The sequence below is a fragment of the Syngnathus typhle genome, linkage group LG1, assembly GCF_033458585.1.
Source record: "Syngnathus typhle isolate RoL2023-S1 ecotype Sweden linkage group LG1, RoL_Styp_1.0, whole genome shotgun sequence".
Classification (NCBI taxonomy): Eukaryota; Metazoa; Chordata; class Actinopteri; order Syngnathiformes; family Syngnathidae; genus Syngnathus; species Syngnathus typhle.
The window spans coordinates 24,490,168-24,515,148 of NC_083738.1; the positions used below are offsets into that span (position 1 = coordinate 24,490,168).

General features: G+C 42.6%; 1 protein-coding gene across 1 annotated transcript in view; it reads right to left on the minus strand.

Annotated features, from left to right (window-relative positions):
- LOC133155266 (adhesion G protein-coupled receptor L3-like) overlaps positions 1-24,981 on the minus strand; it is a 100,129-nt gene that overhangs the window by 47,162 nt on the left and 27,986 nt on the right. Inside the window, exons 3-5 of the mRNA XM_061280449.1 lie at positions 22,968-23,033; positions 13,728-13,898; positions 8,468-8,681 (exon numbers count right to left, since the gene is read on the minus strand). Of these exons, the coding sequence (XP_061136433.1) occupies positions 8,468-8,681; positions 13,728-13,782 (269 nt within the window). The 5' untranslated portion in view covers positions 13,783-13,898; positions 22,968-23,033. The remainder of the gene's footprint in view (positions 1-8,467; positions 8,682-13,727; positions 13,899-22,967; positions 23,034-24,981) is intronic.

Here is a 24,981-nt window from a genome sequence, read left to right on the forward strand (position 1 = left end):
GAACGGTATTTATTTCCCTTCCGAGTGACGGCCGCTTGCGAAGGTCAAGGCGAGGGCTCTGACACAATGATTCATAGCGCACAATTAAAGGATTCTCTACACCTTAATTAACATTGATTGGCTGCCCGTTAATCAATCGAACCGATGAGAGACGTGCAAAAGAAAAGGAGGTGGGGTGAGCCCATCTAATTTCAAGACAGTAATGAGATATGGTCGGTCAAGTGTCTCAGTTTATGGGTCCGTGAAGCTAAGCTAGAGTCGCCCCCACCCCGCCCCTCCCCTCGGCCTCGGCCTCGCCTCGGTCCATCCTCCTGAGGAGTTCATTCCCGAGCAGTAAATGCCCGTCAAGTAAACAAGGGCTCAAGCTCATTGTGAGTGAGAGACAATTACAGTTAGTGGTGGCCTCACATCCCATTTGGACTGGAGTGGACTCCAGTTAGACCTTTGACAAACAGAAGCCAATGAAAGCCGAGGGCCATCGAGCTCAGACGATGGTGGCGGGATGTCATGTCCGTATTTTCTCCTTGTTGCTAAGCTGGGACCAAATGCAATCACAGTTTGTAATAAGTTCCTCTTGAGGGATTAAACAACATGATGTGTATCCGACGGGATGATTGCGCACTTTAATCCAGAAGCCTTCATCTTGACCTACATGCACAATCCCCTTTATCGCCGCCACCGTAGCGCTTTAGTCGGTACCGACTATGAGATCTGGGCGGAATGGTTTTCTTTTTGGTTGGCTTTGGGCAGCTTTTCTACACCAAAATGTTTTTTTAAAAAAGTCATGACGAACAATCGGTTAGCTCTTTGAACGGGATACCTACCCTTAATTGTCTAGTTTTTTTTTTTTTTTTTTTTTTTTAAGGAGACACAAATCGGATATATAGGAATGTTTTTTTTTTTTTTTTTTTAATTGTCATAGACCGGAATATTCTTTTTTTTTTTTTTTTTAATTGTCAGCATCGGGTCGCTTTCAAATGAAATCACCGTGTATCACAACAAATGCTTGACTCTTCTAAACATGGCGTACCTCTAAAAACGAGACCAAAAAAAGTTTTTGTCGTGTTAAATCGACTACAAAGAGGGTCACAAAGGAGAAAACGTACCGCCGCCATTGCTTGACGTCATATGGCGTCAGCTCTGGATTACATGGCCATCTTGAATATCCCCCCAAGGTTTGGCCGCAGTCCATCTCTTTTTCATGTACACACTCGACTAGCTTTCCCAACCGTTCCTATTCTGTCGTCGGGCAGATTAGAGCGGAGGCCGCCAGCTGACAAGCGGCAAGGCAGCACCGAGGAGCAGAGCTGCATGTAAGCACAAACTGTAATCGCTGTAATCGCCCAGTGCAGCTCTCCACCAGTGATTCTCAAACGGCTCGTTGCAGACTCATCATGAGTGGGTCGTGCATCCATTATGAGTGGGACAATTACGAAATAAAATTTACACGGATGGTCCAGACGAATTATTGTAGTCTGCAACGTGGCAAAAAAATTAAAATTACACCAAAGTTGTCCCTCTTAACAAAACCCTGCAACTAAAACCTTTTGAGCAATAAAGAATAAAAAAGGAAAAGAAAAAAAGAGTGCACTCTATGACATCATGGCCTTGCTGTGACCATGTCAAATGTTGTTTGCTCTTTCATTTTTTATTTTTGTATGTAAGGAACTCAAACTCAAGGTTCTTATTAGACTGCTAACATTGTCATTGGCGGGTTACCACGGCAACCCCCGCAGCTAGCAAGTACCCTTGAGCAAAAACTCTTGAACAGTAGCCCCAATTTACAAATAAAACAATGTTGAAATGAAATTAGTATTAAACATAACTTCCCTTTCTGTATTTAATCGTAAATGATTTTTTTCAGAAATATTTGGGAAATGTTTTTCAGGTGCCCGCCGCGTATTCGTAATCGGATTGGGCTAGGCAGGAAAATGTATGATGTCACTCACTAACTCGTTCACTACCATTGACGGCTATAGACGTCAACGTTCATTTTGTAACTGGGATACCAGTGAATGAGATGAAGAGCTCATAGAAATTTGTACAAATTTTATAATGGTTTATCACCTTGATTTTTTTCAAATAAAAATAAAATTTTTAATAAAAATATAAAAAATAATACAAAAATAAAAAATAAATAATAATAAACAAATAAATAGCCACCGCGGCTACACGTAAAGCAACAGCCAAACTATATTTACAGCATACAAACAGTTTGATGTTGCTGTCACAGCACGGGTGGTCCCGCCATGTTTGTTTGCCCATCCGTCAAAAGTGTCGAACTGACGTTTCAAAACGAGTAAACGAAAAGCAGCCTTGCTTGTCTCTTTAAGTTTTCTGTTTGTGTTGTGTCTCCGCTGCGGCGTGCGGACGCTTGTGAGGAATTGTATTTATTTGAAAAGGAGGGAGCGAGGCCGGGCGGGCGGGCGGGCGGAGGGGAAGAAAAGTGACGGACGGGTCAATATCCTCGTCCCTCTGTGGGGAGCCATTACGCTTTTAGTGATGGTCTTCGCCACCCACGGTCTACTTCATTCATTATCTTTCCCAGCTGCAAGCCGCCGCATCCATCTTCTCTCATTCCACCTGTCTCCTGGCGCACCGCACACGCACACAGACACACAACTTAGCGTTACAAGTACAACTCTTGCGCTACTCTCTGACAGCAAGGATTTAAAAGGTTCGCATCAATTACGGAGATGTTTCTCCAAAGGTTTTACATCGGGGCCAGTTTTTATACTACGTACAAAAATGAGGAAAGATCAGCTAAAAATATTTGAGAACATCCAAAACACAGACATGATGACATCATCACTGCAACACAAATATAATAGAAACAATAACGATGTCGGTTTCCTACATGCAATGCTATAAAAAATGCACACAAAGTCAGCCATTTTGGTTTCAAGCAACCATTTTTAGAATAAGCAGCGTGCCGCAAAATCCGACTTGTCTTATAGATTTGCTTTATTTTGTTTGTTTGTATTTATTTTTTTTTGGACCGTAGACAAGCCTAATCCTTCTCAACCACTGGTGCAGATTAGTGGCTTTCATAAGATGTTTGCATCCTGCTCTCTAATTTTGTGCGACGGGAGATAAGCTTGCAGAATTGGAACACGGGCCTCTGGAGGGACTTTGAAATAGGCACAAGTTAATATACTGTAGCATGATATCCATCCACAAAATATAAAACAACACAACTAAAAATGGCGCATGAGCATTTGATGTGCACCGTACGTCGATATTAACATGCTTTCGTTTGGTAGCGCTATCAATGGGCCTCAAATATTTATTTTTATTTGTAAGATGCTTGTTTCTTTCTTAGTTGTAGAAGTTCATGTCATTATTATAGTTTGGAAAAGTATAAAAATAGTGGTTAAAACTACAGACAGAGAAACTGCTAAATGATTAGAAAACAATTCAAGCAAATAATGTTAGACTAAAATAAAAAATATGATCAATAGCAAATTATAAAATAGAATATACTAGTTAGGTAAATTGTGAAAAAAAGTATACAATTATTATATTATATTATATTATATTATATTATATTATATTATATTATATTATATTATATTATATTATATTATATTATATTATATTATATTATATTATATTATATTATATTATATTATATTATATTATATTATATTATATTATATTATATTATATTATATTATATTATATACAAAATACACTCGTCAGAAATATTGCCATATTAATAAAAAATATATGAGACAAAAAAATATACTAATACATCAAACCAAAAGAAACCTCTACGTTTCCATCTTCTATTCTTTCTCTCGTGTGAGCAAAAATAGTGTATACTCTGCTTTCACAGCACCATAATGACAATTTTCCACTATGCACAAAAACAAAAGAACAACCCGCTGGATCTAATATGCATGGGATCCGCCTCATTTGAATCCTTCGTCGGGGCTGCGACTTCCCCGTTATGTGCATGTAAATCCAAACTCTAGGGAGCACCTGTACAGGAAGGAGGCAGCGGAATGCGCAATCGATTTGTTTGGCGGCTGAGGCTTATTCGCTGGGGCCTGCCCATCTAATGATTTACGATTTCCGCGATGAATTTTTCTATTCTTGCCAACAAACCACGCCGCTCCCTATCTGGCCGCTGATGCTTGATTTATCTTCCAAAGCCAAGAAGGGCCCCTTGGGATTCGCCGGTCCGTAGGCCCATTTTAATCTCATTCCGGGAGGAGGAGGGGGAAGGGGCAGCTTTAGTGGGCAGCCATATTTTTACAACAACCGCAGTGAGATGAATATTAAGGTGACACATATTGAAAAAAGAAATGATAATTCAACATGCCAGGTGAAGAACCTCACTTCTGTACCAGTACATCCGGTGACCGAAACGCAACGGAAAGTTGGCTGAACTTGCATGTAATGTTGTGTGTGTCTTTAAGGGGCGGGGCCTCTGAATGACATCAGTCAGGCTGGCTGCTTCTTTCAGTATAACCGTCTGTACCTTGCCAGTGCTTTAAACCAAGCAGAGCTCTGGGGTCTTCAGATCCGGGTCCAAATCCAAATGAAAACCATGCTTTTTTTTTCCAATATTTTTTTGATTACAGTCTTTTCCTCATTTTTAAATCAAATCCTCTCTATGGTTTTTTAGCGATTACAGAAAGCTACTATTTATTAATTTGTTTGTTTTTAAATATATTGGTTTTAAACATGCTTAAATGTTCTTTTAGTAAGGTTAATAAGCTCTTTTGTTTTCCCTTTGCTGTGAATGTTTTCAATTGTTTCTCGTCTCTGCTGTTGGTTGTGATCAGAATGGTATTAGCAGCTTTGTCTCAATTTGAGCCAGGAAAAAATCCTGCAAGGTTATCATTGTTAAGAATAGCGAGCATGGAACACCACCAAAACTGGCGCTAAAATCCATTTTGGGCAGATGGAGGTGAACTCCATTCACTGTACTGCATTACAATCCACACACAAATCAATAAACACAGTGTATCACAAAGTCACACAAACACACACACATACACACCCAAGTCCAATCTCTGTTTCACATTCACTCCCCTGCCTTTAAGCACCGATCCTTCATCTCCAGCCACAGTCACCATGGAAACTCCCCGTGTCCATCTCGGGGGTCTGCGCTCAAAGCGCTGCGGCGGCGGCGTCTTCGGAAGCTCCCCGAAACGCATCACGAAGCGCACAGAAGCTTAGCTTGCGGGAGGGTGTTAAGCCACTAATTACCGTACACGTACAAAAGGGATGAAGGTGGCTACAATAACAATCCGCTCTATCTCCAGCAGCCATGAGCGACGGATGCACCCCCCCCACCCCCAACCCCCCGCTCCCATTCATTGGCTAAATAAATTCAACCCGGCCACAATCAAATATTCCCGCCTTGTCCCAATCGATGGGACGTCTCAATAATGAAAGGACAGCAAGGAGGTGGCGAGTGACCTCCATGTTCAATACAGGAAGGCGCGTCCAGGATTACAAAAGCAATGCACAGACGGGATTAATAAATAATAAAAAAAAGAAACAATTATGACAGATATAATTAAATTGACCTTAACGGTAATTTGTACCTACAAAGCTGAGTATTGGCCACGTTTTAAGGTATCTTTCGACACCAGCCATTGATACTCACAAAAAAAAAAACCTCCTCAACAGTAGTTGGCGCTATACTGCAGCAAACTGACAGATCGGGGAATTTTTTTTTCGATTCAGCAATCAATGTTCGCAGGAAAATTTTGTAGTTTTTGGTGCTATCTGGTGGCAATTTAGGGTCAAGAGACTTAAAATAAAATAAAAAAGTTACAAATTAATTTGGATCTTATTTGGCTGCCATTATAGCCTTTATCAACTTCGTCTGCTCCAGTTTAGCACGTAATGCAGAAGTATTAGACCCGATGGGGTCCGTCTTTTTCTCTGCACTCTCTTTCTTATGACCCATCATTAGAAAAAAGGAAAAAAAAAAAACTGGAAATGGAAACTGGAAAGTGTCCTAACTCTGTCTCACAACTTTGCCGGTTGTAATACAGATCAAGACACGGCTTCTAAGAAATAATCAAATGGACCAAGATTCGAGTCTGAGGAAGAACAAATTCCATCAAGTTTTCAAGGTGACAGGCTGATTGCGATGGCGACAGCGGCGGCGGCGGCCTCAGCAGGCATAAAGAGCAGGAAGCGCTGGATTCAGATGAAGCATCTTTGATGTGGGCTTCAAGCCTCTCTCTGGTCCACACAATCCTCACCCGCCACCTCCACTCTCTCCCCCGGTATCCTTCATCATCAAAAAAACATCCGACAGCCACGCGTCACTTTTTTTTTTTTCAAATTTATTTTGAGCTGCCGCTATTAGGTTGTATAAGCATTACATCCCGTAACATCGTGTTCCGCATCAACGAGCACGTCACGCCATTTTCAAATCACGGCGTAGAGGTAGCATGCCAAAAAAAAAAACCTCAGGACCTGCTGGCTTCATCGCATATTCATTTTCAAGAAAAAGTCAAAACGATAATCCTTGAAATCTGTTTCGTGCAGGGATGTCTGCGGATTCCACACGACCCTTTTTCAAGGTAAGATAAATCAGAAGATCACCCCTCCCCCATCTACCATACCCCGTCAGCACTCTAAAAGGACACAATATGCGTTAAGGCAGCAATCTTCAACATGTCCAAAGCAAACAGGGATTGGGAGGGGCCTACAAGTTGCGTCCCTTTATGCCACGACCAGCACTTTTTTTTCTCGACCGCAGCGAAGAACAACCACGGTCCAGTGGTCGCGAAGGCCATTGATGGAATTAAGACTCATGAATAAGAATGCGGCACGGGGTGACGGAGAGCTCTCCCGCTGTGCGATATCGACATGCACGCTCGCTCAGAAAATAGCCTGGCATAATTAGGTCTCACAGGAGAGCGGCAGAGGCCACTCTTGAAACTCTCGAGAGCGTGTCCAGGAGAAATAAGAAGAAAATGCCAGCCACTGATGAAGATGGTGTTTATTGATGAAGTCGATCAAGCATTATTTGGGGTACGCCATGTGTAGACATGTGATTTTTAAAAACTTTTTTACGGAAAGGCAGCAGGGTCGTAAAAGCAATTAGACAATTTTACTACCGATTCGCTGGAATCCAACCATTTATTGCCACCGACAAATATAATCATCTTGTCATCCGGCTTGTCTGACGTTCAAATTTGTAAACCACTGTACAAGCATTTCACGCCCCAACGGAGTACGTATGGTATAAATATTTGTTTTGTATATTATTTTTTGTGACAATTTTGTTGTTTTATGTTTTGAGGAATCACAAAAGAAACTTCTACGTGACATCTCATTAAAGAAATATGGTAATTTCCTCCGCTTTTGGCTAAGAAACCAGTGTTGTTAGTTAAACCGACCCATGTTCTAATACTTCTAGAATGCAAAAAAAGTAAAACCGAACCTTTTCTGGTGGTAGAAGAGGTGATTGTCGACTTTTTGATGTACAAGTTATTGACTTTCCAAAGATTCTGCTGTCTGAGTTTCCTTTAGCAATGTAAAAAACAAATTTGTGGTCTACTTATGACAGATGCCTACCACGAATATTTTTTATGTATCCCCTGAAGCCATTTTCTAAAGACAGCATCAAATTTGGTAGGCAAGTCTATAAGGAGTTGACCCACAAAAAAAGTCTTCTGGAATCATTTGGCTATTGATGTTTTATTAACGAAGTATTTTCTTATTGTTTTTTTAGCCGGTCCACATGAGGCTAACTGGACTAAACTAGACTCCTACTCAAATATCTAGTAGAGTTTTCTGACGATGACTTTTAGCTTTTTGTTTGGGGATTTCTCATCGCAGATTTATTTTGCCAGTGAACTTATCAAAGTGTTGCGGAAAGAGTATGAACCCAGTTGCTCCAGGGCAGAAGCATCGCGTATGTGCTGTCAACTCTTACCTGCCAATTAAATGCTGGCGGATGAAGAAGAAGAGAAAAAAGAGCAATGGTGGAGAAGCAGCGGATGAAAGAAAAGACGACAAAGTGAGAGGAAAGCAAATATCAGATGGAAGAAAAGGCCAAAAGAAGCGAGCTGGCTCCCCGCATGATGACTAACCACCTGCTCTTGACTGAATTAGCTCTTTCTTTTCCCAGAGCACATAGCTAGCCTTGTTAGCTTAGCTGGCTAAGCTGGATGCAACACGACCAAAAACAGAATTGCTGTATTATACTGGCACGTTGCTTAGCTTGAAGCACAAATTCATACTAACCAGGAGCACATAGCTAGCCTTGTTAGCTTAGCTGCCATTTTGCTAAATCGCTAAAAGATAACACCAAACACCTGTTCCCCATTCAAACCTTAAACATAATGTAAATGAGTCACATGACCCCGAGAGGAATCTCTAAATCTGTGTATGAAACAAAATAGATCCCTACGATCAAGATGTGATTGGTCACATCAGGCGACCAATCAGATCCGCGACGGAGATGCTAAAGAAAAGCCGCCTTTACCTTTGTGACATGATCTTGTAGGCGTCCGGCAGGTAGCATCTGGTATTCTCCATCTGCGCCGGGTCGGCGTCGCAGATCTTGTCGTCGGTGCGCCCGTAGTTGGCGCTCTCGATCATGATGACGTCGGTGCCCGGGCAGCGCAGCTCGATGGGGTAGCCTTCGCACGACAGCTCGCGACGCACCACCGCCATGGGGATAGGCGCGCGGCTAAAGGCTGCGGGGAGATTAGGTGAAGCAGCATGAGGCTCAACTCAACCGGTGTGACAGGATTCACACTTGTTTTCAAACACGCAAACGAGTTAAACACAAAAGAAGGTGCTCATTATGGTGCCTTTCATTTTGTTTTCATTCCAAAAAGGCAGTGAAGTGATGCCGCGTTTGAAAACATCGTGACTCGCCAATAATAGATTCCAATTGAAAGCCATTAATTATCTGACGCTGAATGGCAATGTTTAATGCTACCCCTTGTTGAAAAAGTTGGGATAAACTTTGATAAATGACAAATATAAGCCACCAACCTAAATGGTTGCACGATTTTTCTTTTTTTAAATAATTTTCTATTTTACATCGATACTTTTCCTCCACTTCTTTTGGTCGACAAAGTAGAAAGCAGCGCAGCTCTCCAGTTCTGCAAATGTCAAAAACACTTCATAATCCCAATACGATCATTAAAAAAACATCAGAGCGAGAGACTGTCATCATTGACATCATCAATCGGTGCTCCCGCGGCGGAAGAGGGTAGATGTCTACGATTACCCGGTTAGTCCGCAACTGTCGTGTAATTACATCTTTGATTGATGGCTGTGCACGGATGCATGAACTAGTAGTGACGCTTCGGGTGCCATGTTGCTTAGGGAGAATTCAAATGTTGCACCCTCCCCCAAAAGGGGGACTTTTGATTTCTTTAATAGGGATCATAGGGCTGATTCTGGGCTGATTAACCCTGGAACTAAGTGGAAGGAACAATGACATTTAAAAGACCATCATTAGAAACAAAGTAGGGTCCTTGTACTTCATTTTAACTCACACGGAAACGTATCAAAAAAACTTTAAGGTCAGCCATCATTTGAATCTCTAAAATTGGAGGTTCTGGATGGAGATAGGTAACTTTAAAACACCAAGCCTCATAATTTGGTTGAAATTATACAGCAATAACATATTCACAGTTTACTCTTCACATTTTTACCTATTTGCATTTTTTTATGTACAAAAGCCGATGATCACTGCCTATTTGGTACAGCATCGGTGTCAAGGAAGTATGTTGAAGTGATATATTGTGACCGCCGTGGTTACAGAAGGCGGCCGTGTCGGGACAAAATCGCCGCGGGGTGTAGACGTAACACAAAAATTAATCGCCGACAAGGTTTGGTTTGACTGGCCCGCATACACACCAGCCGTTGTGGGAAATCATTTTCCTGGAATTCCCAATGGCCACCATACGGTCGTTTGGGAGCACGGACATTCTCAAAACATTCCAGAATATCTTTTCTGTCTGATGAAAACCATGCAAGTTATTGTTAGATTCCTACGGGGAATACAAACATAGCCAGCTAAGCTAACCTGGTGTGTGTGTGTGTGTGTTCGTGTGTGCATATTCAACAACTTCATTGAATTAATGGAAGAAAGATGGAAGACAAAGGCAGGGGGGAAGACAGGGGAGCTGATTCAACACGTCAACCGCCCAGACGGGTCCCGCCCCCACGGCGAGTGATTGATCGGATTCGATTAGACCAATGGGAGCCCGTCACACCCACTTCCTGGTTTGCGGCATTATTAACCGAAGTAGCTCATTTGCAAGAGTACTTTGAAAGAAGGGGTCTTTCAATGATACGCTTTTTCAATAATGCATGAGGGATTATTTATCTCCAAGTGAGAAACAGTTCAGGCAAATTGTTCTCCCAAGTAAATGATGTTTACATTTGGCCTCGGGCAACACGACTCTCAAAGGCTTTTACGCCGAGCAGAAAATTAGCCAGCAACTCAAGTGTCAAAAAGAAAGGATGGAAATACTTCATGCCACAACGGGCTGCTACGTGATCACGTCATAATAATTTTGTCAAAATGGCCAATTCCGCCTTCATTTGTTAGCATTGGAATTATTTCAACGCAATACTTGGCTATCGTCAGACATTCTTGCTGAATTATCGATTCTGTATCGTAATTGAGATCATCCTTGATATTTTTATCAGTGTTTTCCCAACCTTGAGCTGTACGTAGTATTTGGTTCTAAAGTTATAATAAGCCATATTTGAAGCCAATACTGCGGTGGGCCAACTATCAATATAACAATTTCGGTATTGTACGGTGTATATTTGTTTTCCAGCAGGAATATTTCATGCCAGAAAATCGTACGATACAAGACGATTCGCAATCTCTTGAAATCGATATTTGTCGTCTGTATTCCCGCACGCATTGATACAAAGCAGAGGACAAGAACGTCTCTTGTTATTGATTTGACGATGACGCTTATGAAGAGGAAAGTCACAACTATCCCAAATCGCACTCTGAAAAACACCTGCCTCGTAGCGCTTGCCCCACCGCCAACCGCGCCGCCGCTTGACCTCGCCGTCGATAGTCGTCCTCATTAAACACCGCTCGGGCCGATACCCGGCGGCAGGAGCGATTTAAACGGCATCACTCAGCGCTTTCTGAGCGGCGGGGAGATGCTAATTCATTTATCCGGGAAGATATATACGCCAGGCGCCTATAAAACACGCAGGTGTTTAACCCCAGCGTGCCACCCGCCACGCTACTGTCAATCATCGCGCGAGACCGGCCACTTCTGACAGCAATTTGGCGATGTAACGCAGTGACAACAGATGCCGCGAGGGCCATTACCCACCCCCCCCCCCCCCACTCGGAATATCAAGCCGGTATTGATTTTGCATCCATTATAAAAGGGCATAAAAACAGAAGGGATTTGTAGGTGGCATGCCAAATGGAGGTGTTATTGGGAAGTGGGATTTTAATGTACAAGACTGTATTCCTCAAAATAAAGTCTGCCTTCAAAATACTGGAGATGCCTCGATTTCCCCCGTCAAAGAAAATGAAAGAGAATTATCTCTGGAACGTTGCTAACCAAAACAGCAGCACATATGGCAGATAAAAATATATACTGGCATTGTGGTTTTTCATTTTTACTCATCAGGGTTCTTCGAGGCAAGGGGGTGGGGTAGTGGGAAATCCATAATGATAATCCCCCCAAATATTTAAAGGCTTTTCTGAGTGAGTCGTCGAAAGGATCAATTGAAGCAGGGCCTGGGATTAAAGTGAATTCCCGTCAAGAAGGGAGCGTCCTCAAAGTGACACCTCTTCAAGGGCAAACTGTCAGCAGCAATACAAGCCTAGACTTTTTCCCCTCTGCCGCTTTGTGTGGCCTTGCCGTGACATTTATTACATCAGCGTGTGGATTTTAGCATATGATGAATCCATCCTGGCGTGGATGAATTGCATCCCTGTGCTTGTAATATTTCCTAGAATGCTGTCATTAAATGCTGGGCGATGGCTTTATTTTCCGTGCGATCTTGGAATACATTTTCAGATGCTCGATAGCATCGCCCTGAATGCTCTTCTCTCAGTATTGACAGTACCGTATTTTCCGCACTACAAGGCGCACCGGATTATAAGGCGCACCTTCAATGAATGGCCCATTTTAAAACTTTGTCCATATATAAGATATATACATTTGCCCCGCGGGCCGGACTTTGGACACGCCTGCTGATTATAAGGCGCACTGTCGGCTTTTGACAAAATTGGAAGTTTTTAGGTGGGCCTTAAAGTCCGGAAAATACGGTATATGGTGTGATACACGACAGTCCAAGTGTGATCGCTTTTCTCTCAGCACTGGCAGTTTGTGTGAAGGTTTTGTCTTTTGGTATCCTCGCGTTCCCGCTTTGATGCTCAATATGGAGGTAAGAATTAATAAGTACGAATTCATTATCTCTCCGCACTTTCTCAATTCATTTTCGAGGCAACGTTTATTTGAATGTCTCTCAGCAGTGACATTTTCCGTGATGCTCAAGTCCCAGCGGGCTCACTATACAGTTCAGTTCAGAGTCATAATTACAAGAATGCGAATAATGACGATAATGGTAACAACAACAATTAATTATTATGATAACAGCACAATTGTGTCACTCAACATTTGCAACTAATGCAAATGTTTTGTTTTCCCCACTGCCAGGTGCAAATGTAATGTGCTCGGAGAGTCACCTGCTTGTCACCGCACAACACGGCAACGCCTCACTGGGCTCTCCAAACAACTTTGGAGCACCCCCCGCTTTCAAATACCAGCAGGCGGATAAATCATTTGTTTAATTAATTAACTCAATTAGGCAAATCCGAGGACGCCTTTGAGAGGGATGGCGAGGCAGAATTAAAAGTATGGCTGCAGCTGTGACCGCATACAGTACGCCAGAGTGTAAAATACAAATATGGAATTATAGGACTTGAAAGCAACCATCGCTCGCCATGGCGACGACGGATCAGCCGCTTTACGGCTCCGTGCACATGTGTATTTTCAATCATTGTCATGGTCCTCACGCAGTGTTTTGTCATTGGCAAAGGCACCAATAGGGGGCGCTAATAAGCGGAGGGACCTGATCCATTTACAACCGCACCGTCTCAGATTGCGCCGGCCGGGGCCGTATTAGGCGGAAAGAATATCAAATCTATCCCGGAGCTTTTTACATGCACGCAAACACATGATTAATGTGCCTGCTGTTTGCCGCATTGATTTGTCTATTGTTATTCACTGTGACCAAAAACAATGGCGCAGGGGGAGTAAGGGGGCGGGTGTGTGTGCCTTAGGTGCGTGTGTTACAACCTGATGACAATTGTTTTTTTTTTTCCTCTCTCTCTCGATCTCATCCCTGTATGACTTTTCTTGCTACTCCCGACCTTAACCCCTAACCGAGTACACGGCCCGATGCACGTCCATTCTTGCACACAAAAGGGGGGACTAGAGATCCCAAAGTAGGTCGAGCAATCTCTGGGGAAATGTCAAGGTGGAGAAATTCCCTCTCCAGCTGCACAACGGCTCTACCGCAACAATAAACATACTTGTCTCTCAGTATACATTTTTTGGAGCCAAAATAAAAGAGGGAATTGCTTCTCTCTATTGACACGATACATTTTTTTTAACAATAGCATTAGATGCGGAATTATATCGCAGCCTAGTCGTGATGCATTTTGATGCACAATAACAGCGGGAAAGCTTGGCTCGGCAATCGGACAAAAGTAAAACCGGATTTGAACATACCCAGAGCGGCTGGAGCAAAGAGGCTGGCAAGGACTAGCAGGCGTGCGGTCCACATGGCCTCCCCCTCGTACCGCCCGCTGCTAACGCTGGAGTTCAGCACTCAGGCCTTCAAGTGAAACACAGAGCGGCGGAGGTTGCTTGTTCTCGTTACACGTCGATGTCCAAACACTCCTGCGGAGAAAAATGCGTGTAAAATGGATGGTATAAATAGACAACAGATAATGGATGGTATGTACAGACAACAGATTAGGGTTACGTTACGGTTGATGGGGAGGGTTTGTGGGGTTAGGTCATCTGAAAGCTACGCTTAACACATTTTCCGTGCAATTTCAGTCAGCTCTTGATGTACAGTAAATGTATATTTTCAATGAGGAGCTCGCAATGTTTGATGGTTCATAATCTGATGAGCGAGGCCCCATTAGTGTCGCATGATCTCCAATGATTAGTTCTTCTATTATCCAAAGGCAGACACAATCTGCCGCAAAACCATAATCCCTGAGAAGAGATGCAAGGATTGCTGACAGAGTCTGACAACCTTGAAGAGAGTCATTTGCCATTGGGGGAGTGGGGGGGGAGTCATATTTGACCATGGGTTCACCCCCCCTTTCCCCGCTCTAAATACTCAAGACATGTCAGGGCAATGATTGTGCTGGCATGTAACCATTTTCTAATCCTAATCCTGATTATTTCCCAAATCCGAGATTAATGTAATCAGATTGTTTATGTTGGAGATAATAAAGGCTTTATGAGGAGGGCAGCTATTATGAATCCAAGGTGCAGCACTTAAACCTGCACCGGTTTGACCGTTGGGGTAGAGGAGGCACTTCATCGAGGACGTGCAACTCCATTTGAGCAACATCAGAGAAGCTGGTTCGGGAAAGAATTGATGCTTTTAGGATTAGTGTGAAAGGATTTAGGGCTAAGGGTTAGTGTTTAAAGAATGGGTTTAAGGTATCGGTTTCGGATCTGGTGTTGGTGTCTAGGGGTCACAGTCAATGAATGAGAGTTGGGGTATTGGGTATATAGTTAGGTTATAGGTTTAGAAACCTTGATGTAAATTAGGTCAGGGTTAGGATTTGGGGTTGTGTTAAGTATCTCTATAGGTTTTAGGTTTGAGGTATAGGTTTAAGGACTTGGGTATATGGTTAGGGTTTAGCGATAGGATAAAGGAATAGGGTCAATGATTAGGATTTAGGATAAAGTTAAGGATCTAAATACAGAAGGTTTAGGAAAGGGGTTGGGTATAGGAATCTTATTTTTGTTCGGATATCAAGAGTATACAAAACAGACTGTCCGCTGAAAAATGCCAATAAAACAAGACTAGACTATCACAGTAGTTCATTTGCTCCCTAAATAAATGAAAACAAGTACAGGAAGTGGCGCCCGCCGCCAAGTGAGCACATCATAAAATATATATTTATGAGAACAGCTTGGATGCCGTTTAAAAAAGAAAATGAAAAAAAGACCAAGATAGTTCACCAATGCCAGCGTGTCTTGTATTCCAGAAGGAGTCTCGTGTGATACATTACGGCACTGACGTTTCAAGGGTACCTCGAGTGAAGGGATTTAAGATAACTGCCTTAGATACTATGGCCAACGTTTTGCAAGTCCAGCGACGCCTCTTCTTTGCAACATCAAGGAGACTAATTGATCACATTTCACTACTTTGGCAAAGTACTATTAGGGTACCGCAGAGTGCATTTGCCTTTCCCGTTGCTTCGGTGGTACTTAGACCGATTCAATTGGTCCGAACAAGGCCTGATATTTGCACATTGGCCCTCATTTAGGTTTTTAAGGATCAATTCAGTCGCTTAGATGGATCACTTGAAACCTAAGCAGTCCAGGCAAGACTAAATGGGCGCCTTGGAATTGCAAGGCTTCCTGACCCTGATTAGCTACTTGATCTGGAACTGGGTAAAATTGGACAAAAAAAATGCAAAAAACTTTTGTGTACAGTCTACAAATATTGACAATTTAACCCTCGGCATTATCTGACGGAGTCACTCACACCTACTCCCGCCTTCTGAACATGTCGTAATGAAGTAGGATCGCATTCCAATGACAGATCTCTATCTTGCATGGACGTGGGTCAATCGTGTGCATTTATGCAAATGAGGTGTCTAATGAAGGTTCATCTGTGGCGGCGTTCTGATTGATGAGCGCTCGCCGAGGGAAATCTTCGGCGGTTGGTGATTAAAACCAAAACGGTCAGATATGAGATTTTGGAGCGGGGGAGGGGGGGCGGGGCCTGAAGCATCAAACAGTGGAATACACAAAACATTATTTTAATCACGGTTACCCTACAAAATAAATGGCTTCCGGATACACTTAGGCACTTCTATCTGAGATTTCCCTCAATACAGAATAGGCAAATAGGCATGAATAGATGAGTTTTTCCTTGGCGAAGAGCCGGTGAGGCTCGACGGTATTGGAAATCTGAAGACGAATAGGCTGTGACATCCCAGAAGCTTGAAAACGTGCGCAGCAAGGCATCCACTCGCACAATTGGCTCCCCGCGAGGGACCCCGACGCAGCCAGCCAGTGACAGACAGATAATAGCGCTAACTTTAGCTCGCACGCACGCTGACTGGTCCTCCATGATCATCTCCTTGAGTGTGACTGATGGCTCGGCTTAAGTAATGGGACCGCCCCGCCCCCTCCCCAAAAGCCGACCCTCCTGAGCATAACCTCGATCCATGAGAGGAAATGATACGTATAAAATGACAAGATGCACAGCAGGGATTATCATACACCAGATTGGCTCAAGGTGGGCCCGGGTTACCACGGCAACCCTTACGCGACCGCCGTTTGTCAGACACTAGAAGAAATTGCTCTGCCCAAGACTGAAGCGTTGGGGTACGTTAAGACGATAAAACCGGTGTGACCTCAACGCCGATGGATTCCAGCGTCGATATATTGCTGAGCTGTTGTGCCGACACCAGCGGTTTCTACGCAGATCCGGGTCAGAAGCATTGGCAGGGTTATTGGTATGATGGATGAGCGGCCTAGCAAAACATGACCTTACCTATGTCAGGACGACTGTCGAGTAATTCTGAAGCGCGGTGAAATCTGTCAGCGAGATAGAGCCCGCTTAAAACCGGAACAGGTTGAAATTTCACAGCGGTTTCAGAATGACTTGGAAGTGACGCAAGGCTTTTTCGTTGTTTCCAAAGTTGAGTTTCGCACTTGTTTCTTTTGTAGACTTATTTGTATTTGACTTCAGGTCTCAATTTCCTCCTGACTAACACCACATGCATAATTTTCCACTTCATTCCCAGTCTGATTTCACAAGAAGGCGGAGGAGGAGAAGGAGGAAAAAGCAATGACACACACACACACACACACACAAACATCAATTTTAGCTGGGCGTCTCAGCGCTACACCAATGTCAATAGCGCTGATCCCAACAGCGCGTCGCATTTCAATATCATTATCTGATGCCGTGCACAAAATCTAATGAAATCTTTAAAACAGAAATTGCACAACGTCCTCAGCCAGGCGATCTACTCAATCCAGAAGTGATTACCGCGTTAATACCATCTTCCATCTGCTCTCTGGGACTTTTTTTTTTAGGGGGGGACTCATAACAATATCGAAATCAACCTTCAGAACAGAGTAGATTGATCTCAATGGCACTGCCCAAACATTTTAAGCCATGTATCATTTCAACACACAGATGCCGTACTCTTTCTCAAATCAAAGCCTATTTGGAGGAAAACAGAGATCCGCCTCTCCCCATCGACCCGGAAATAAAATCAAAACAATGTGCATTTAAAGACAACGTTGTACTTAAGACAATTTAAAAAAGAAAAAAAAAAACATCCCAATTTGGTGCAGACACCACAGTTTAGGAATCTTGCTTCACTTGAGTTTTCACAATCCAACTCTTTACCCCCACTGACGTTTATAATCGTCACAGTTCCAGGTGTGGGACAATGGCAAACAGATGCCAACGAGTCAAGCGAAATATGGACGCCGCCGGAGAGGTTCCTTCGCCGCAATTTGTTTAAGACGAGCCTCCCGCAATGTCAAATGACGCGCCTGAAAAAACATCAACTTCATTTCTGAGGGCTTCCTGGTGGCTAACCCTTCTCCCAAAGGCTCTCCTCTAGATAATCATCTTTAATGGAGGGGGGGTGGGGTGTTTATTTTTTTTCCTCCCCCCCCCCCCCTGAGCCACAGGGAAGAGGCGCCTGCCAAACATGCGAGTGTCAAGAGCTCGCCGTAGTCAGGCGGCGGGTTGTAGCGGTCCTCAGACGAGAAGTGAATGGAGTTTGATTGGTCTGGGCAAACATCCTCATGGGGTACGTCTCGGAACAAAGAGAGCAATACATGCCTCTCTTGTCGAGGCAAATGCTCTCAGGGCTGCAAGAACAAAAAGAATCACCGGCGCCGGTCTCGAGGTGCCTGATCTTAGCGAGACCTCAAACACCCGATGATAGATCGCTTTGCTCCTTGAATTCCAAGCAAGTCTTCCTTTCTTTTTTTTTTTAAAAATAAACATTATCCTGCTGTCATCCAGGGTAGCTTATATCTCCAGTAATAAGGACACAGTCGGAATTTGTCTTTTTTTTTTAATCTGTTTTTGTTGAACAGCCCAATGATGTATTCAAAGCAGCAGTTTATTAATGAGGGGGAATGAATATTTATTATTAATTATTATTAATTAATTATTAATTAAAGTAATATGTTTGTTTGATCAGTCATGTATTAAAGTTATGAGACATATATTTTTATGAGTTAGGTCATCAAATTAGTCTATTCATTCATTTGATAGTTTTCTTTGTGCCAGGATCTAATTGGGGAAAATGGCTTATTTATTGATTAGATTTTCACCCGACCTCAATTGTTAAGTCAAGGAGGAAGTGTCGAAACGAAACAAACAAAAGAATAAATCTTTTGTGTATTTATCTTTTACTTTTGGGGTGTGTCTTGTGCCAGTATTAGATAAATCAAGTAAATAAAATATGAAATGATATGGTACTTTAATCATCCAGTCATATATTTAATGTTTATTGATCAATTCAGACCATTAAATGTCTTTATTTTAGTCTGGGTCTACGTCTAAATAATATCAATCAATGACAGAAATTAAAATATTGTGTTATTTCTTGTATTTCAAGTGAAATATAGAGAAGAAAAAAAATGAAACGACTCAACGTCCATGTCAATGACTTGACATTTGATTTAATACAAAAGTACTTCACAGAAGCGGCTTGGTGAAAGCACTTGTAGTGCTGTGTAGTAATCTAAAGCTGCTCTGGCCCCGGGCTCAAAGCGAACGAGGCGAATTAGGCCCTTCTGCTGCCGTCTGCCGCCATTAAAAATGCACAACATGGAATTGGAGAAAAGGATTTGGATTGATACAAACGAGGGCTCAGGGATTAAACTGGAAAGAATAAGAGGTAATCTTGTCCATGAGGGCCGCCGCACATTTGATTCCAACCGAGTTCTCAGTCCAAGTCCCTAATTGCACTCCGGTGTGGTTCTACTGGTCCACTTGTGCCACAAACAAATGTTGGGCCCACTTGAAGCCAGGGAGGCGCTAATTGCATCGGGCCAGCACTGAGGAGCGCAACGCTGACGAAAATGTGCAGTCGTTTATTCCGGTGAGAGCGCGGCCAAATGAATCAATCAACAAAAGAATGCAATTTTGTCATAAATTGTGTGTGAATGCTGAAGAGCTCTACTGAGAAGCTCTGGGATTAATTACGGAAACGTAATTACGTCAAATATCATTCATTGTTGTCGCGCTCTTTGTCATTCATTAAAATAAAAAAATAATATTATTATGTTACTTACAGTATGATTGTGATACACACCTGTACATTTTGTTGTCTATTTGTATTTTTTTTTTTTTTACTTATTATAATTTATTTTTATTTATTTTTAGTATGTTTTATTTATTTTATTTATTGTATTTGTTATTATTTATTTTACTTGTTTTTATTTCTATTTTACTATATTTTATTTTTATTTATTTTTCTATTTTTATTCCTTTTGATTTTGGCTTTTGCTCAACTCCACTGTGTGCCGGCAGGTCCATGTGGAAATCCTTTCTCAATTCCCCTTACCTGCCCAAATAAAGGTTAGATAAATAAATTCTAAAGATTTCCTAGTCCTACGGGCTTCCTTGTAGTCTTTTGTTCTTGAGCTCTGACACGCAGTCATCCCAGCGATAAATTGTCTCAAAACAAGTTCCCAAATTGATGCCGCTCAGGTCGCCGCTCCCCCGTCGGCCGCGACCCATCACTCATTTTCCAATCTCGTTGCGGGGGTATCCATCACACTCGATGGCGCCGCTCAACTTTGGAGATGGTAACAGATTTTTAGCGGGATGTGCTTTAATTCATCTTTTAATGAGACGTGGCTATCATCATTCTCGCAGAGAGAGGCTTTTTTTCTGATGTCGCCGTTCAATTTGTCTGCCGACGAGTCGCCGAACTGTCCCGTCTGGAATTCTCCCCACACTTCCTGCCCCTCCCGATGGAGATATTTCCCTGGCAATACGAGATGATGTTATTCCACTTGCCAGCCTGAGGCGTCAGCTGTGTGTGTGTTGGACGTCTGTCAGAGACCCCCCCCCCCTCCAACAACAACCCCCCTCCCCATCCCAACCAACTGGTTAAGGAATTCCGTGCCAGTCGCTTGGTGAGACCGGTCTCTGCTCCGTGTCCAAATTGATTGAGACTTTGGCACCCCTGAAGTAATCCCAGTGTGTCTTTCCTCTTCAAATCATTATTTTGTTTATCTCAAAACACCAAAATCAGTGCCTGAAGGCAATTTCACTTTGCTACATAAAATTCTGTAGACATATCTATCACGAGTCAAAATCTCAAGAGGCTATACCTGAAAAGACTTTGAACCAGTCTCGTCAGAAATTCATAAAATCAATCCATCCATATTTTGCCCCGGGGTCAGGTCTCAAGGGCGGCAACCAAAGCCGAGAATCCCGGACTTCCCACTTCATCCAAAACGCTGCCAGGCCTGCCGAGAAACACCTCACCGTGAAGAACCCAGTTCTGGTGAAGTCACCAAATCTGGTCTTCCTAAGACTGTACTTCCTATGAACCCTCTTTGTAAATTGGAACAGCTGTGTACTTGTTCACCCCGCCTACTTTGATGTATTTCCCAAATGGATCTTGGCATATTTTCCCAGCCAAGGCTTCACTAAACACCAACTGATGAGTAATTGACAAGAACATCAGTCGGGTATTCCGTGCAAAATCTTTCAACAGGAAAAGTATTCGTTGCCGTGACTGACGACAAAAACGGACAAAAACGCCAATTGAGAATCACAGTGCGACTTTCGGCTCTGGTCCCAGTGGGACATGTCTGGGAGGCGTCCCAACCACGTGATCCAGATCTCGATACCGAGAAGTAACAGCCGTACCCCGAGCCGTTCCCGGATGACCAACGATTTGCCCCCTTATCTCTAAGCGAGAGCCACGCGGACATCCCGCGGACTCATTTCGGCGGCTTGTATCCCAGATCTTGTTCCTTCCGTCACAACCCCGAGCTTCCGATCACAGGTGAGAGTGTTAACGTAAATTGACTGATAAATCGAGCGCTTGGTTCCTTCTTCGCAATTATTACGGGCGCTGTATTACTCCGCCGTGTCAAGGTTCTTTTGGTAAGGTGAGATGAACAATTTTTTCCTCCAGATTGTGAAAGATGTCGTCCCTGACATAGAGACCTAAGTCACGGTTAAAAAAGAAGTCGGAATGATTCTTGTTGACGAAAGCAACGTACGCGTCCTGTAATTTATGCGAAGTTCTACACAATGACGTTTCCAATGTGCCATTTGACAGTTAGCTGGCACAATAGAAATAAACAAGGCAAAGTACATCTCTTGAGGCCCGACTTGACCTGGAAGTAAGTGAGGAGCAATTACGACTCCAATTTCAAGGGCTTGGATGCCACAGAAGCCAGTTTGCTCTTTTCAAAGCAGGAAACCGGAGGATTGTTTGACATTGTGTCACACCGCAACCAGATATGTCCGACATTGTTCCATCGGGAACACCTCAGCGTAGCTGAAACGGCTCGGGGCGATTATGAAAAACCGGATTTACGCCGACACATTTCTACGGACACACCTGAATGCTCCGGGAACAGTTTTATCCGCCTCTCCCCGAGGAAACGTCTGCTTTAGGATTTCAAAAGCCCATTTCACTCCACTGCCAGAGGCGAAATATTGTAGTTGAGCTGATTCGAGCCCAGGCAAAGATTGTAGACTTATTTATTGCTCTCTAGCTTGCGCAAGAATGCATTTAATAATATTATATTTTAAATTGCGTTCCTTTGTAAAGTTAATAATGCTGTATTTGTATCGACATAGCCGGCTGATAATGTCACCTAATGGAAATCGTAGCGCCGTCTTCTCCTCTATTATTTGTTCAATGGAAAACGATTCTGCTTTTATTATTGCACTGGCCAACACGGTCCCCTCACACAAGCCATTTGAATGCAGAAGGACAAAGGGCAACTTTCCGAGACGAGCAACGAGACTGAAAGAGACGCCACGTCAAATTCAGGAACTTGAATTAATTCCACCAGTAGCGGACGAATGAAGTTTTCTCCAGTTATATGTGCGGCCCAGAGTCTGTCTATAGTATTTAGTTAAAAAGCCACATGCCATTTTTCAAACACTCACGACAGCTTTGAATAAATTATGCAAACTTTTTTTTTGTCCTTATGCCAAACAGTGCATCTGCTGAATAGTAATGACCGGAGCGGCTGCAGAGTCAAGCAGCCTTTGGGACTGATGGACAAAAAGATGATTTTTACAAAAAATATATGTATTTGTTTATAATGGAATTTAATTATATTTTATTTCATGAAGTAGCAAATTTTTTTAAAAAAAACACAGCATGATGTTTATTTCTTAAATTGTACGTATTATTAATTATATGCAGGGATATTCGTTTTTTGACTTAGATTAAATTTTATTATACTTGTACTCACAGCACACATTTTATTTTATTTTCACTTTACCAATATAGTGTACTTTCAATTTAATTTTTATAGATGTTTCCCTAGTCTATTGTTCAGTTAAACGTTTTTAGTTCATAAATCTGCTATAAAAAAAATAGTCATTTTGTATTCAATATCATGTTTTAATTCTTTGTCTTTTTTGGGGAGCGGTGATCACATAGCACTAATATTATTTTTAATTAAATGTGTTAAATTTATTTAATTAAATGTATTATTTAGTTTCGGGATGCAAATGCGATTAATTACCTTATTTGGAAATGCCCAGCCGGACAGTTGGCATCCAGTCAGGTGGCTCCCAGCATTCTTTTTATTCTGGCGAGGCAAAAAAAACAAAAACATAATAGAGTAGAGCAGAAGAGCGAAAGAATCCATTTTGTGAAACAACACAGGGACATCAGCACATAGAAAAGCACACATTGAAAATCCTGATAGCCATTTGCATTTGGAATTTCCTTTGGGTTCTCCTGATTAGAGTAAAAAAAATGTTGCCATTTGAGCACATCTCCCATGACGGCCACTCTGCCAGGAAATTAATGTATTGATTGAGGATTTTTTAGTAAATTCATCTGCCAATCATCTCTATGGCATAACTGAATCTGAGTGCGGAGGAGGGGGGGGGGGGGGGGTTGATTTATGCAAATGCTTCCCATCAATGGCAGCACTAATAGAAACAACACAAACTGTTTTGCTTCAGCAAATTACATTAAACTCAAGCCATGTGCCTACCAATTCGCCTTATTGATACCAAATCCGATTCATCGTATTCATGCCGTGCTTCGAACAAATGTCAGCTCGTCCCCGATCCGTTTCTCTCGGTTTCGATTCAAGACATTTCCTGATTGGTGAAAAACGAGAAGGTAAAGTAAGAACGAATGATGTCGTCGGCGAGCACATCTGCTCGTCAGCGACTCCGCTGGAACCTGTCACATGCCCGGCAGGTTCCGGAAGCCAGGCAGATGGCGCGCGGCGCAATTAAGCCCCCGCCAAAAACCTCTCAATCAATCTCCGGGAGCTCCTGCATTGCGAGCATTTGTCCGTTCAACCAACGCGCCGCTCCGCCTTTTTTGTGTGAACCTTACTGGAGGCCAACACAAGTGTTTCATTCACACCCAATTATTGTCAAGGGGATGCTATTACACGGCCCAAAGACAAAACGTAACGACAACAACAAAAAACTGAGCGCGAGACGTTCCTCTCTTGTTCTCTGCTTGTCTCGCGTAGCTCGCTTGATAAAAGAGAAGAAACACGATCGGGCGTAACGGACAATGCGGACGCCGATTAGACCGGCCCAACTTTCAGTGCTTACCGTGTATTCGGAAACAGCCCATCAGCTGTTAACTAGTTGATATATTTATCATGAGCAAGAAAAAAAGAAGTTTTTTTTTTATATATTTAAAAAAAAACTAAAAAACGGTCTGACTTTTCTTTCTGATATTTTCTTTTTCTTTTTAAAATTGAGAAATGATTTCATTATTATTATTTTATATTATTTATATTATTATTTTATTATTTATATTATTTTATATTATATTATTTATATTATTTATTTCATTCTTTCTTATTTGGGGGAAAAATAACTGATATATTTTATTTTATTTATCGCATAAAAACAACATCAATGAAACATTTCTTCAAGATTTAATGCAAATATATTGTGCAAGTTCAATTCTGAACAAACATGGGAATGATTTTTCGCCGCGTGTCTTTGCCGCCTGAAATAAAGCAGGTGGGCGTTTGACAAAAGCGGAAGAAATTTCGTCTGTCATCACGGGCTCACGCCGCATACCTATCAGCCGAATGTTTTTACACCGTCAATGAGATTAGCCATGTGTACTCTCCACCGAGCGTGTACATATTGAGCGGGGGTTTAACCGAGCTCGACGGGAATACAAAAGCTGGCGCTGGTGACTAAATGTTTGCACGGGACAGATCAGGCGTGCCCTGCGTACGCCGCAACACCTGCATTCTGGGGAAAACACGCTTTTCCGGGAGGGAATTAGTGGGATTCTGATGAATGAACAAAGACAGACGTGAGTAACCCCGGCACCAATATACGGCTTATCTGCACACTAAAGTTGCACAAAAGACGACTGATAAGCTCAGCAGAAGGAGGACTGGCGGAGAGAACGAAAAGGCCGGGTCAAGACGGCGCGGGGTCAGTTAAGCATTGACTAGAGCATAGTTGAGGATCTGTGTCATGTTTCTTATTAAGGCTCGGGGCGGTGAACGCAACGCTAAGCAGGGTGAAAGCAAGCCGTTG